Here is a 14,406-nt window from a genome sequence, read left to right as displayed (position 1 = left end):
ATGTGTTAGTAACTAGTATTCTATTACTGTATAAACATAACTATTTGTATAACTCATTTTGTTCCTGTAAACCTAATATCTAGTCTCTTTATTACTGTAAAAAATTACTAGTCTTTTTTAACTGTGAATACAATACATAATACAATACATCTATAAATAGTCTTTTTTTTTATTCCGTAAAGTATTAAAAAGTAATTAGTATCTTTAATAGTGAATCAGAATTAAGTGAAATAAAGCATACCACAGGGAAGCTGTCCTGCTTAGGAACCCCTTAGTTTCTAAATGACGATTGTTAACTATCCAATGAAACTTTACCTGAGTTCCAGAGTAAGCCTAATACAGTACAATGAAATACGTCCTATATCAAACTTCAGAAATATTTGACATTAAGAAATTTCCCATCAATAACAAAGACAGGAAGCAGAATTTTCAATACAACCTAAATGAAAGAAAGATAAAGACAATGCCCTATAAAGCTAATTTTAAAAAGTTTGCATATCAACAAAAATATAAACAAAAAGCAAAAAATGAAATAAAAATTGAATATTTGTTTATTTATTTATCTAGTTTCTAGAAAAAATCTCAATTTGAGGCCTAGCTCATGCGATGACTGTGATTGAGTTTGAGAGCTCGATTGACAACAGGGTCAGGCTGCAACACGCTTGCGGCTTTGGGTAACTGCTGCATTGGTGCATTTGCACGCTTCTGTTTGCAGCCTGAGAAGATTCAGTGTACATGCGCCAGACTTCACCCCAGGATCAAGGAGCACCAGAAAACATGATCACGGCCCCTCTAAAAACCTCTTTATACTCAGGGCTGAGAACTCCGAAGCGGCATGCATCATTTGGCGTATACACACACACACACACACACACACACAAGTGGACACGGTGTGGTTGTTGAAAGGGGTTGAACAGGGTGCGTCTCGTACCAGCGCACAAGGATTAACACATTCATTATTCACGGCTTGAGCAAACACACTTTTAAGAGACCTGTGAGTGTCTCCATCCGTCACTGGGTGCGATGAGATGGAGCAGCTCTTCAGCGTGTCAGTGTTAACACGACCATAATTAATTATCATCTGTGAGACCAGAGATAACACCAACAACTTCAAGCCCCGTCAGGTCCTTCAAAGGGTCGGAACGTGTGTGAGGGCAACAATTTAACACCAAAGTGGCCATGTGTGTATTCCAAGTACAAATCTTAATCAATACACAAGCTGTACAGGATGCAAACTGAATACACACATCGGTAAATTAGCTAGCCATAGTATTAACTATGAAGTCAGTGACATTGTTGGACGTCGCCTCTTTTTAACATCAAAATACACATTGATGCAAGACGCAAATATGCAAGTAAACACAGACTTGTGTTTAAAAGGCATGCAACAGAATTTGTTGATATTAGTAGGACTACTATGCGGTTTCCTTCATTCTGGATGGAAATAGGGGGCATTAAGGGGACAATTCTTAAGAAATTTAGAATTTTTAAAAAGGCCAGCGTGTTGGTTAATCTGATGGTGGACTGTCCCAGAGACAAATAGCTAAGAATCTTGAAATGCATTAACATTATTGTTTATAGTTCAAAAAGTGTAAAAAAACAAAAAAAAATCTAGGTCAAACTGTCATACTTACACATCCTTACCCTCTTATACCCTTTTTATTACAAATTTCACATTTCTAAAATATATTTAATATATTTATATATAAATTTTTATTTCATGGTAACTTAAATCTGTAAATTTGTTGTTTTAAATGTTTGCATTGTTTTTTTTAGCACATTTCTTTTTTTTTCTCTTATTGCTGAAAAATCCCTCTTATCTATCTTTTTATTCCATCCTTTCTTTTCTGTTTAAGTTCATAAGGAGTTGTTTAAGCACAGGAGTTGTTTATTGCATATCTGTGTATGTTTGTCACAAATAAAATTTTTGTTTTAGACATTTGAAAGATGTCTTTGTGCCAAGATCTGCTAAGGAACCACCCCCAATCTCCTTGGTAAATTCCTAGGTGAGGTGTTGCTCCTTAAGGCACTAAACGGAAGTCAATGAATGTTCATGAATTAAAACTATTTAACACATACATTTTATCATAAAACTATGGGTGTCCATTTCCGTCTTGCAAGTCTGTGTACTTCTTGTGTCAACAACAGGAAACTTTCAGACTCTGTACTCCATCACTGGGGGAAATTTTAAGTGCCGCACAGGACCGGGTGATGAAACCAGATAATGTATTAGAGATTCCCGAGATAAATTAAGTCACGATACGCTTTTCCATCATGTCTGGTAAAAAGTTGGTATCGTTTATTTTTTTTTTATAGCATTTACAATCTCTTGAGTCAGACAATTTGATGTTACAATGTACGGTAAACCTTTAATTGCAAAATTAAGTTTACAGTCTTATAAATGTGACATTTGGACTCAGAATGGTTGGGGAAAAAAAGCCTCAGAGCACACACAAGCTCAACATCACCGACCTAATTCGCATTACTTTTAATTAAATTTTCTTTATCTTAAATCAGAAATCTCGCATAATCCATATAATCATTTACAATCTTAGGATAGATATATACAATTGTAACAGCATTATAGATGCAACATTAAACCTAAACTTTACAGAGTGCAGGTTTTCTACTAACGATATAAATTTGAACTCATAATAACAAGTTAAATGTTCTGGAAAGTCCCGTATTCAGCTTTATCTTTGGCTTTCTCTCATCAAGTCCCCAAGTAACATTTAATGAACATCCTGCTGCAATCTTGTGACAATCTGTGAATTTGTGTGCCCATGACATCATTTCCAAAATGAAGGTCTGTCTGGGTCGCACATGCAGCGCTAATTAATTTTTAAGAATCTTGTTTTTTTTGTTACTGAAAGTTTCATCCTTTTTAACAACTCTAATAATTTAATAACATCTCATTTTATAATTAACCTGTTTTGACTGCATTTATAAACTAAAATAAAACAAATTATAAAACTATTGCCATGGCATGTGCACTGATTTTAACCTTACACTTGTCAGAGAAAAATGCCATGTGACGCCTTTAAAAATGTGTTCCATGAGCTCTATTTGGTTGGCGTTGTATCCCCCATAATGTCCCTTAAAAGGACAAAATAGGTCTGGGCTCTTATGGGTTAAAGACAACGGCAGAAAACCTTCAACTTGTACCATGAAAGAAATGTACAACTGTACATTTACAACTTGTACCATGAAAATGACATTAAATTCGGCACTTACTCCTGACATTGTTTCTGGAGGTTACCTCCTTTCTTATTTTACTTTATCAGTTTTGTTAGTGATGCTCAGCATTGAAATTTACTGTTTAATGTATGAGTAAAACTTTAGTTGATATAAGCAGAAGGGGTATTTTAATCTAACATTATGGTTTAATAAAAACCTTAAGAATTCCATTTATTTTAGGTGTATTAAAATGCATTACATAATTTTTTTCTTTTTAATTCAAAGTAATTTATTACATTTTATGCAAGTTTTATTATTATAAATTTTTTTAAATACAAAAAAAATGCACCACTGCTGTTTACCTGTTTATAATTTAACCAATTCTATTTTTGATACCGAACATATTTGTGATATTTATCGTGGACTGTAGACCTTTGCCACAAAGCATCATGCTGTGATATTTTCATCACTTTGCAACTGTGTCGTTTCAGCAATCCTATCGAACATAAACCCAGCTATACCCCAGACAACAAATACTACAAGACAATGACGCAACATTCATGGTTGGTTGTTTAAAACATGGCATGTAAAGCAAGAACACGCGTCACTGTACACCATGTTGGGTCGCTCACAGAGCCTGGGCACTGCAGAGACCACGGGGCCTCTGAACAGATACTTTATTAATTACCGATGGAATGAAGGGAGGACTTCGACAAATATTACAGAAATTATTTCTACTTAAAAAGGAACTTACCAATTAACCATTTAAATAAAACAGAACATAATTAAATGGGGAAAAAAAGAAGACAAAATGGTCAATCTGACACAGATGCCTATTTGCAGGATTTATTAATGAATGACTCAGATCCAATTAACAAGACCATCCACAAGATGATTAAGCTAGCTCCTAACACACAGACTAACACACACACACACACACACACACACACACACACATACACACACACACCCTAACCAATCTTACCTGCGTCTCCTGATTTCCTTGTATGAACAGAACAGTAGACATTTGCATAACCCACACATGAACTGTCTAAGCGAACCTCAATCAGCACGGTCAGTGCACATCTCCACCACAGCTGTGTCAGATTCGTACATTAGCAAATGCACCGGGTCAAAGGTTTAAACAAGCAGGACATACTGCGGTTAACCTGACACGCAGGGCACAGTGGCGGACAGGTCGTTCAGAATCACGCTGTGGACCATACCGTTAAAAAAAAAAAAAGAAAAAAAGAAAAAGACAGTATAACTAGGTATGCGTTTACCGCGTTTCATTTTACCCTCGTGCCATTTTTAGCCCGTTACACAAGTGGATGGCTTCAAGTTGTGGACCAGAAACTGTACTTGTTCCTTAAAAAAAAAAAAATCATGAGATGCCTGTCCCCCTCCCCCCTGCCTTCACCTTCTCTCTCTCTCTCACTCTCTCACACACACATGCTCACATACATACATACATACATGTCCTACCTCTTTCTCTCCCTCACTCACATACACACGCAGGCACATTCTCTCTCTCTCTTCTTACTCACACACACACCTTTGCTTTTGCAATCTCGTAAAAACAAAATGGATTTCCCAATGGATTTTCCCATACTTGGGCGGGAAATAAAGGAAGCATCCTATACACAGCACTGTCAAAACATAAAAGCTGCTAAAATTTAGAGTCTGTGGAGGCAGCAGCCAAGTCCAGCCTTGAGTCAGGGAGAGTCTGTGACACGTTTTCCCCGACTAAGGGGTTGTGAAGTTTGTTCGAACCCAGAGGAGACACACGAAGGGGCAGGAGAAACCTCTCTTCAAAAAAAAAAAAAAAAAAAGGCTAGAGATTCACTTCAACATGAAGTCATCTTCCAGAAAGAGATGGAGAGAGATAGAGAGAGAGACATAGGGAAGAGAAGAGAGGGCTGGAGTGAGTGGTCAGTCTGTTGCTTTGAGCGTGAAGGAGAGGCGAGGTCGGGACTTGCCCTTCCCCAAGATGATCTTCTGCTCTTCCTTCTGCTGTCTCTGCCTCTCCTGCTCCAGCTTCATTCGCTCCTCGTGGATCTTTCGCTGCTCCTCCACTATGCGCAGCTGATCCTCGGCCTAAGAAACACAGACGGAAAAACACTGGAGTGAACACGCTGGTAAAAGTGGATACGAGGTGATTTACATTTACTGAGACTAAACACATTTCACACATACAGCTGAGAAGTCAAGGCCAAAACAGCTCACACACGTCAAGATAACTTCTTCAGATCCATCACTGCTTACACTCATTTCAAACATACTGTATATAAACTGACTGTATATCCATAACTCTACCTTTAAGAAATCAAGTAAATACATTTTTAATAGAACAATGGCGCTATGGTGAAAAAGTAAAGGTTACCCGAGGCCTAACTGCGAGAATTTAATATTCACTGAAGAAAATCCGTTCCAGGTTTGCTACTACAATAGATTTGTGCCAGACATGTCTGAATCGTATAAACACAAGCTAAATCGCACACTTTAGGAAAGGCAATTGAACACTTACAATAGTTCGAGGGAAAAAAAGAAAAACAAATAAAATAAAAAAAAACTACACCCGCTCACACAATGCCATAACGTGTTGATAACCATCACCTCTGTACGCATGCCAAAGGCCAATTAAACATTATGTCTGCTACTGCACTTACTAAAGACCGCTGCCTAGTTACAAAACCACATAAACATGGACATCAACATGCCTGTCTGATTTAAACAGCTAACTGGAGCACGAAAACTCCATTAATTAGCCTTTTCATTTTTTTTTACAAGCAGGCCTTCATAAAGGACATTGAAGTAATAAATGGTGTAATAAATATTAGTTTACAATTTATTTAACTACGCTGTCTGCGAACAAACAGCTTTTAGGCAAAAAAGTAAGAAACCGATAAGAAATAAATAAGATCAAGAAACATATACACATAATTATAAATCTTTTAATTATGTACAGGATGAGTTACTATGACCTAACAAATAATTTATCTTTTTATGTATTTAGCTAAATAAATGTCAGGATCTACTGTATATGAGTTGGCAAATATTATGTTAGGGGCTTATTTGATTAAAACGTCTGTCTAGTAAACAGGAGATCCTGGGTTTTGATCCCCAGCAGTGCCTCTTGCCCTAAGGGGAATCCTGATTAAGATCAATGTGGACTAAGTTGCATGTGAAATGTGCAGCTAAAATTATACATTGGACCACTGATCAGAAGGTTTTAGGTACAAACCCCATTGTCGGGCCCTTAAGCAAGGCCTTTAACCCTCAATTGCTGAGATGTAAAAAAAGAAATGAAATGCAAGTCTCTCTGGGTAAGGGCACCTGCCAAATGTTTAAATATATGGATTGCGAAAAAATAAGCGGGAACTGCTAAAAACCTTTTAACACTGCAAACTTTCACCAGGACTTATGCAAATTGTTGCAGACTAATAAATACAGTAAAACCTCAGATTGCAAGTAACGCGGTTTGCGAGTGTTCCGCAAGACGAACAAATTTTTAAAAATTATAATTTTTAATAATAATTTTTATTTGAAAAACGAGCATTGTCTTGGTTTACAAGTACCGAGTGTCAGGTATCACGCATGCACTTCTTGTTTTGACGCCGAGCGTCACGTGATCACAACTGAGCCAACGGTTTTTCTCTGTCTTGTGCTGCGGAATTGTGGTTAAATCGTCTCCCCTGCTGGGTCTTACTGCGCATTTCTTACTGGTATAATCAACACCCGTGCGCACGTGTACTGTTTACACGTGTGTGTGTGTGTAAAACATATTTTGTGTTTGTAAGCGTGTGTGTATAGCACGCATGTTCTTTTTAGAGGTTAAAAATCCATTGTTGTTAAATAATTAATTCATAACGAATTAATTAATTATAGCTTACCGTTTCCACTACCTGACCCGCATGGTCTTTGTTTTACCCATAACTAAACCATAAATAAATAAAGATAAGTTACACACAAATTACCACCTGTCAATCACTTTTTCCGCGGGACTCTGACATGAATAGGCGCAGTGATCTGTGTCGTTATTATGGTGTCGACAAACTTGGTTGGTCAAAAAAAACGTGCAAATTTATCTACCTGGCAATACTTTGGCTTTAGACCGAATGAAAGAGGACAGCCACGAGATACGTCTGGAGTGGTGTGTAGGATTTGCGGTAAAGTTGTCCGCGCAAAAAACAGTATCTGAGGTTTTCACTAAAATTACTAAGTACACGTGTGAAAGCGATAGATGGAAGCAGTGTACTGACGCTGTGACCCGCTACCTAGCAAAAGAAATAGTTTTTTTGTGAGCTGGTTGCTGCTGTGGCGGGGGCGGGGCGGAGGATAACGATGCCGGCTCAGCATCGTGATGTCTATCGGCCATCGGCGATGGCATCGTCTATGGACCCAACTCTAGTGTGCATGCGCAAAATTTGACACCATGCCGGTTTACACACTCTCTCTCGGGACGGGAGGGGCTTCACACACACACACACACACACACACACACACACACACAGCGTGAAACACCTAAACGGAAACACTTATCTGTCTAGGTTTATTTTTACTTTTTTTAAAAGGTAAAGTGCAGGTTAATTTGTTTTTATTTTTACTTTATATTTCCTGTTAATTATTTTTATGTATTTATTTTTTTGGGCTGTGGAATCAATAATTTGAGTTTCCATTATTTGTTATGGGAAAATTAAATTTGGTTACGAATGTTTTGAAATTCAAGCCTGCTTCCAGAATGAATTATGCTCGTAATCCAAGGCTCCACTGTATATTGGTTAATAATGTACAAATTACAAAAATAGGACACATGATACTGCGCTCCAGCTACAAACATAGCATTGTACATTATTAAAATGTTTCTTCTCTTTCATTATAGTAGTGAATAATGTGTGTGTGTGACCTCGAGTGTGTTGGAGACCTGAACTTCCTGTTGTCTTTGAGAAAACCCCTGATGACTCCTTTATCAAGCTTCTCATCCGCTTTTAAAACATTTCCTTTTATAATTTTTTTTTTAATAGTACTCTCTCATGATAGTTCAAGGCTCCCCTGATGGTTTGTTTCAGGTGAGAAACATCAAACCAATACTTTTATATTTTTATTAGTGTTTTACAATTTAAAAAATTTACTTTTATCAATACTACCGAGCCTCTTTTGTTTCAAGCAGGGGAATAATAAAAAAATACATAAATAAATAATAACCATGACATTTTTCGTACACATAAATCTTTCTTTAACAAAACTAATGAATTGTAGGATTTTTACAGGTCAGCTTTAATGTGTTTGGAATTTAATCCTGAATCATTCTTCTTTTTTTTTTGCGTTTATTAAAAAAAAGAAAGAACCAGTTTTATAAACAAATAAATAAATAATCATACCAGCTTAGCCTGAGCTTCTGCGATCTTTCTGTTGTTTTCTTCCAAAATTTTTTCCAGTTCCTCTCGTTTCGATTTTTCTTCCTCCTAAAGGGGTGACATGGTGACACGTTAGGCCGAGCAAAACAATTTCCTGAGAGCAACCTCCATCCATCCATCCATCCATCCTCACGTACAAACACTCCTACACACATTCCATACACGCTACCAGCCACATACACTCACAGCACGAAAGCTCTTTTACTCTCTCTCACTCTCATCACATTTGCACATGGTAGAATCTTAAAAAAATATTGCATAGATTTAACACCCCCCCTCCACATGTAATCTCTCCCTCAGCGCCATACCTCCAAAACCCTCCCGTGACTGATTTCAATCACACGTTTAAGATCCCACAATGTCTCATTCAAACAATCACGAACAGACATACAGAACAAACAGCGACTAATGAGGAGTATCGTTTGAAGATGAGGAAAACAAAAATCAAAACAGGGCTGCTGCTGTTTTTTTTGCTCTTTTTTTTCGTTCTAAGCTATGAGCATCCATAAGCAAGACATTTTGAAAGAAAACAAATGAAAGAGGAGAGGATTGAATAGTGGTAGCTCACCAATGCTTGTATACCTACGCTTTTTTCCTTTGACTGTGCACTGTACCTACACAACTGCTGATTAAAGGGGGGTGAGTATTTACTGCCTGGTCCCGCGTGTGTCCCGTCCTGGACAGCGCTGCGCTTCCCCTTTAAAATCTCTGCTCTGAGCCGCTAGCACGAGCTAGCGCTCTTACACAGCAACACCGCATGCAGTATATCACATTGCAGTAGAGTCAAAAGTGATGGCGTGTTGTACAGGAGAGTGAAGAATGCAAGTAAAACACATTACCATGTGTGCACATGAACAATCGCGGGACGTCAGGCTTTTACTGCTAAAAGGGTGTTAACAACTGCAGGAACACAAAAATGGGAGCATTTGTTACATGAGATATCTGTGTTTAAGAGCAGAAACTACATGGTGCTTCAGTTTAGAGGCAACATAATGAGTGAGTGAACTTCTATGTATGTCAAAGTGTGTGTATGTGAATGTGTGTTTGTGCGTCTGTACACGAGAACCAGCGTTCCTGAGGAAAAGCAAGTCGTGAGGACACAAAAGTACATTTACAATACTGCACTTTTAACAATGAATAAAGTAAGTGATAAAAGGAAAAAAATATGTGGTTAGAGGACAGCAAAATATTTGAGAACAAAAAGAAAAAAAAATCTACATAAAATAAAGACAGAATAAACATGAGAACCTGTAGACTCTCCAATAAGGAATAAATGGAGAGCTAACACATTCAGAGTTGCTATTGGATTTACTCCAATGATTTTAAAATATGGCAAAAAATACATAAATTTGTTAAATAAAATAAAAAGAAGCTGGATCATGCGGGTATATCTAAACCCTGTGTCTAAATGGGACGGGGCAGTAGTAGGACATTATGTTTTAACCCTGTTTGTTACTGCTGACCCATGGAGCCTGTTAAAAATACATATAAATCCTCTTTTGTCAGGTAGGTCTAGACGTCAAAATGCAAAATGTATTTAAAATGAACAAAAAAGTTATGAACTTAATAATCAAAAAAAAAAAAAGGAAATAAGATAACAGTAAAAAGAATATGTCTGTAAAAATATGGAAGCAAGAACAAAGTGGAAGCCTAACCAAAATATGCTTTATTTACTTTTTTATTTATTTATATTTAATAATAATAATAAAAAAGTTTTACATTGACAAAAAAAAAAAAAAAGAAGGCAAAGACATTGAGAGTGGAGGGTAGGAAGGTTGGAAAGAGGGACAAAAAAATCATAATAAAATAAAGAAAGAATTAATATCTCGCAGCCGTGTAACAACCTTCGCAATGCACATCCTCAAGCACACCCACACATTTAGAGGAATCTGTATCATTACGTTCGTCAGACCCTAAACACCCTTTAACGTAGTACCCGGGTTACTGATGCTGATCCAACACCCTGTACGCCCCCGTGATGAGGATTCTGAACGTCTAGCTCACAGCGGCTAGCTGTACAGCTGACCGAAAGTGAAATCTAAGCCCCGTTAACCCAGCCCAAAGCACCTATTCTCACATCTCCCCCTGCCCTCTCTTGAGTAGATGCATGCCGGGTTGTGCCACGGCGGCGGGTGACATGGCCGTTCCAAACGACCGAGCGTTACCTCGCGGGCTTTCTGTGCGCTCAACTCGGCCTGCCTCTGTCTCTCGAGCTCCTGAAGAAGCTGTGCTTCCATGATGCGTTTGGCTTCCTCGACACGCCGTAGCACCTCACGCTCGATCTCATCGCGCCGTTTCTCCAGCTCCTCTTCAACGCGTCGGGCCACCAGCTCCTCAACTCTCCGCGCCGTCTCCTCCTCAATCAGACGCTCCTCGATCTCCTGCTGACGGCTGGACCGAGATAGAGACATAATGCGTCAATTATAAAAAAAAGTAAATTACAAAAGGCACTTACATACAATATTCTTTTGAACACAATTGTCAAGTGTTGGTTAAAACTGATGATGTAGTTCTGTTTTAACCACCAGTTTTTCACATTTTACATGTAATCCTAAGGGAAGTAGTCAATTGTTGTTGCCAGCTGTATTTGGCTCATAAAACTCCCTGGTCATATTGCCCAAGAAGCTCTTTGACGCACTCAAAAAAAAAAAAAAAAAGACCAAAATTCGATTTCTGAACATTGCCCTGGGGAACATCAAACTACAGACCATCTCCAGTGTCTCTTTTCTTAGTCCTATTGACACGTACTGAACACAGGTCACTCGAGCCATGCCCCAGGGTCAGTGACACTCCAGACCAAAAATGAGTCCAATGCTTTTAAGGTTCAGATGTCCTGGCCTGAGGACAATCCTATAACCGTAATGCACCAGGCTTTAATACTTTAACTTCATTTCTTGCATCCTGTTCTTATTAGATTCTCCGTGTTTGTTTCTTGGCTGCTGGCGTCCATGAACTCATTACCTGCCCTGAAATACAAAGACAAGACCTAACTATATTCAGACACGGGTTGAAAATGTGTCTTTACTGGCATTAGCGGCTAATTAGATTGTCACGTGTGACATCTGTTTAGCAATTTAGTAAAAATGCACAGGGTGTTTAAACTGATCGCCTTCTCTAGTATCATTTCATAGAGAATATTTTTGAAGGGTAAGCAAGAGGACTGGCATCATTGGAGACTTGGGTTTTCTGTTTCCCTTGTACAAGTTTTATTCATTAACACTTTATAGTTGTTAATAGTAACCACAACGGTCCGAAGGTTGATCCAGGGTGTTGCTGTAATTTTAATACTTTACAGTGATCATAATCACAACCAATCATTATTAAAGTGACTACAATTATTATTATTTGTGTTTTTATAGATATTATTTATATTCTTATAAATATTCATTTTACATTGCACCTGGAGCATTTGGCCGACACGTGACTTACACAAGTGCTCAATAGCCTGCATCCCAGGGGTACCCCAGTTTACAAATGACCAGTGTCACGATTTTTTGGTCTTAAGAGTATTGCAAGAAATTTGCCTCAGCATGCAAAACATTTTCGGCATATGAATGAACCGAGCCAAACATTGGCTAAGTTGCATGTACATCTGGGAGCCGTCCAATACTTGTTTGCTTCTAATTTTTTGTGAGGTTTGGAAGATTAAGATTTTCCAAAACTTAATTTCAGTGGTGTTGTGTGGACAGGGGAAACAGATTTTGGCTTGTAGCGTGCCAGTCTTTTGTGCAATGGCGGACTTACGTAATCTGGTGGCTGTGTTAACAGTGCTTACTAGACTTTTTACATGCAGGTACAGGCAAATGCAATTACTCACACATTATGTTAACAAACAAAAGTTGCTGAATGTACTACGAAGTACATACAAAATTCCAAAACCACAGACCCTGCAGTCAGCAGCGGCGGTTTCGGAAGAGAACAAGTCGGACTTGTACACGGCGGAACCAGTGATGACATTTTTTCTACATTTACATTTAGGCATTTGGCAGACGCTCTTATCCAGAGCGACAGTCTAGACTTCTGATCGGCCCCCTCTTGATTAGGGATGCTCCTGCCAGCACTTAACAGGGTTGTTTTGCCTTTTCACGTGGAGAAAGATATTTTAAGACGTAGGTCATGTAGACAGAATATAAAATAAAATTAGGTTAAAAAAAAATTGTTTTTAAAAATACCTTCCTACATGTGGACATGGTCTTAGTGAAGACAGAGCACCATGTGTCCCAAGAATGTTAGCAAGGGCGGCAGCAAGAAGAAAAGGGAGCCACTTTTATGTTTGTTGTTAAAGCAGCCGGGGCCAAGAAGAATCATAAATTAAAGTTAAGTGAGGTTTAATGTTTATTTCATATTTTACTTCATTTACAAGACTTTTGTAAATGTTTTGATTCTTTTTATATGCAAAAATATGAATACAGTGTTGTAAATTGGCTGGAAAGGATTATCTGCATTTATGTTATTTTCTATTGAAAAATGCCTGTCGCAATAGAAAATTTTACCTTTTGAACATATTAAATTTGTATGCTGAGATACAACTTTATTAGAATTAATAAATGCTTTAGTTATCAAAATGTTATTAATAAATTCTCTCACTGAATCTATTTTATGTATTCAAAATCAAAAGCAAGCATGTTGGTGAAGAGCTCAAGCATAAAAAACAAACAAAACACATGAACCCAATAAGCACCCAAACTAGCTGGATTATCTTAATAAATGTATGTTAGTAAATTATTTTAAAATGTAAAGGTCCAATGGTGAAACCCTGCAAATAAAAACTGTTAGATGTAAGCCCCGCCCCGCCCCCGTTATTGACACGTGGACTGTCCAATCAACGAGCTGCTCATTAGGACAACTGGGCCAGAAAGATGATGCTCCGAATAGGGGTGGGTGGAAGAGGAAATAACGCAGTTAGCACGTTAGCATGCCAGTTAGCTTAGCTACAAGAGAAATCACTATTGTTGAATGAGTGTGTCTGTTACTACCATGTCACATATACTACACAAGCACACGGCGAAGACTCACATCTTCCTCTGTCGCTCCATCTCAGCTTTCTTCTCCTCCTCCTCTTTCCGCTGCTTCTCCTCTGCGGCGGTGCGTTTACTCAGCGTGCGGCCGAACATGTCCACTCGGTCCACCGGAGACGCTGGCCTGGCCCGCTCCCTGTTCGACCTGGACCTGGAGCGCGACTCTCGCCGCCGGCTTCTCTTGGCCTCCCGGGAGCGGGAGCGTTTCTTGCTCCTCTCGCGGTCCTTGGATCTGGACCTGGAGCGGCTGCCGCGCTTCTTGCTGTGCTTGCCTCCGCTTTTCGAGTGCTTTGACCGGGACGAGCTCCGGCTCCTCGACCGCCCCATTTCTGCTCTGGATAAAACGCCGCTGCCTAATAAACAAACCGTCGATAATCTATAACAGCAACGACAACAAAAAACAACGCTCCAACCTCTCAGTCTCAGCAACAGATATTTACAAGCGTGATATTGACAAATAAAACACCGCAGCGTTGTTATTTTCCCTCCAGTCTAACTTATAAATTCAAGCCAATATGGCGACCGCTCTGTGCGTGTACGAGTTACCCAGAATGCCTTGCGCCTCGGGTTCTGTCGGCTCTTTTCGTGTTGCTATGGCGACTGGGGCTTGTTACGCGATTCTGATCCTTAGCATTCTTTGGTCACATAGCTAAATGCAAAACTAACCCAATTTATTTGTTTGAAACTTTCACAATGAATACACAAAAATACAGATAACCTGATAATAAAAAAAAAAAAAAATATATATATATATATATATATAAATATATATAAATATATATAAATATATAAAT

General features: G+C 38.5%; 1 protein-coding gene across 1 annotated transcript; it reads right to left on the bottom strand.

Moving 5' to 3' along the window:
- Positions 1-4,009: 4,009 nt before the first annotated feature.
- On the bottom strand, positions 4,010-14,159 carry arglu1a (arginine and glutamate rich 1a). The gene is made up of 4 exons (XM_053496413.1): positions 13,611-14,159; positions 10,760-10,985; positions 8,559-8,642; positions 4,010-5,274 (listed from the first exon to the last, which is right to left on the bottom strand). The coding sequence occupies exons 1-4, from the start codon at positions 13,937-13,939 to the stop codon at positions 5,110-5,112; spliced, it is 804 nt and encodes a 267-aa protein (XP_053352388.1). The 5' UTR covers positions 13,940-14,159; the 3' UTR covers positions 4,010-5,109.
- Positions 14,160-14,406: the final 247 nt, after the last annotated feature.

The sequence above is a fragment of the Clarias gariepinus genome, chromosome 5 (genome assembly GCF_024256425.1).
Source record: "Clarias gariepinus isolate MV-2021 ecotype Netherlands chromosome 5, CGAR_prim_01v2, whole genome shotgun sequence".
Lineage (NCBI taxonomy): Eukaryota > Metazoa > Chordata > Actinopteri > Siluriformes > Clariidae > Clarias > Clarias gariepinus.
This window is presented reverse-complemented; position numbering and strand designations above follow the sequence as displayed.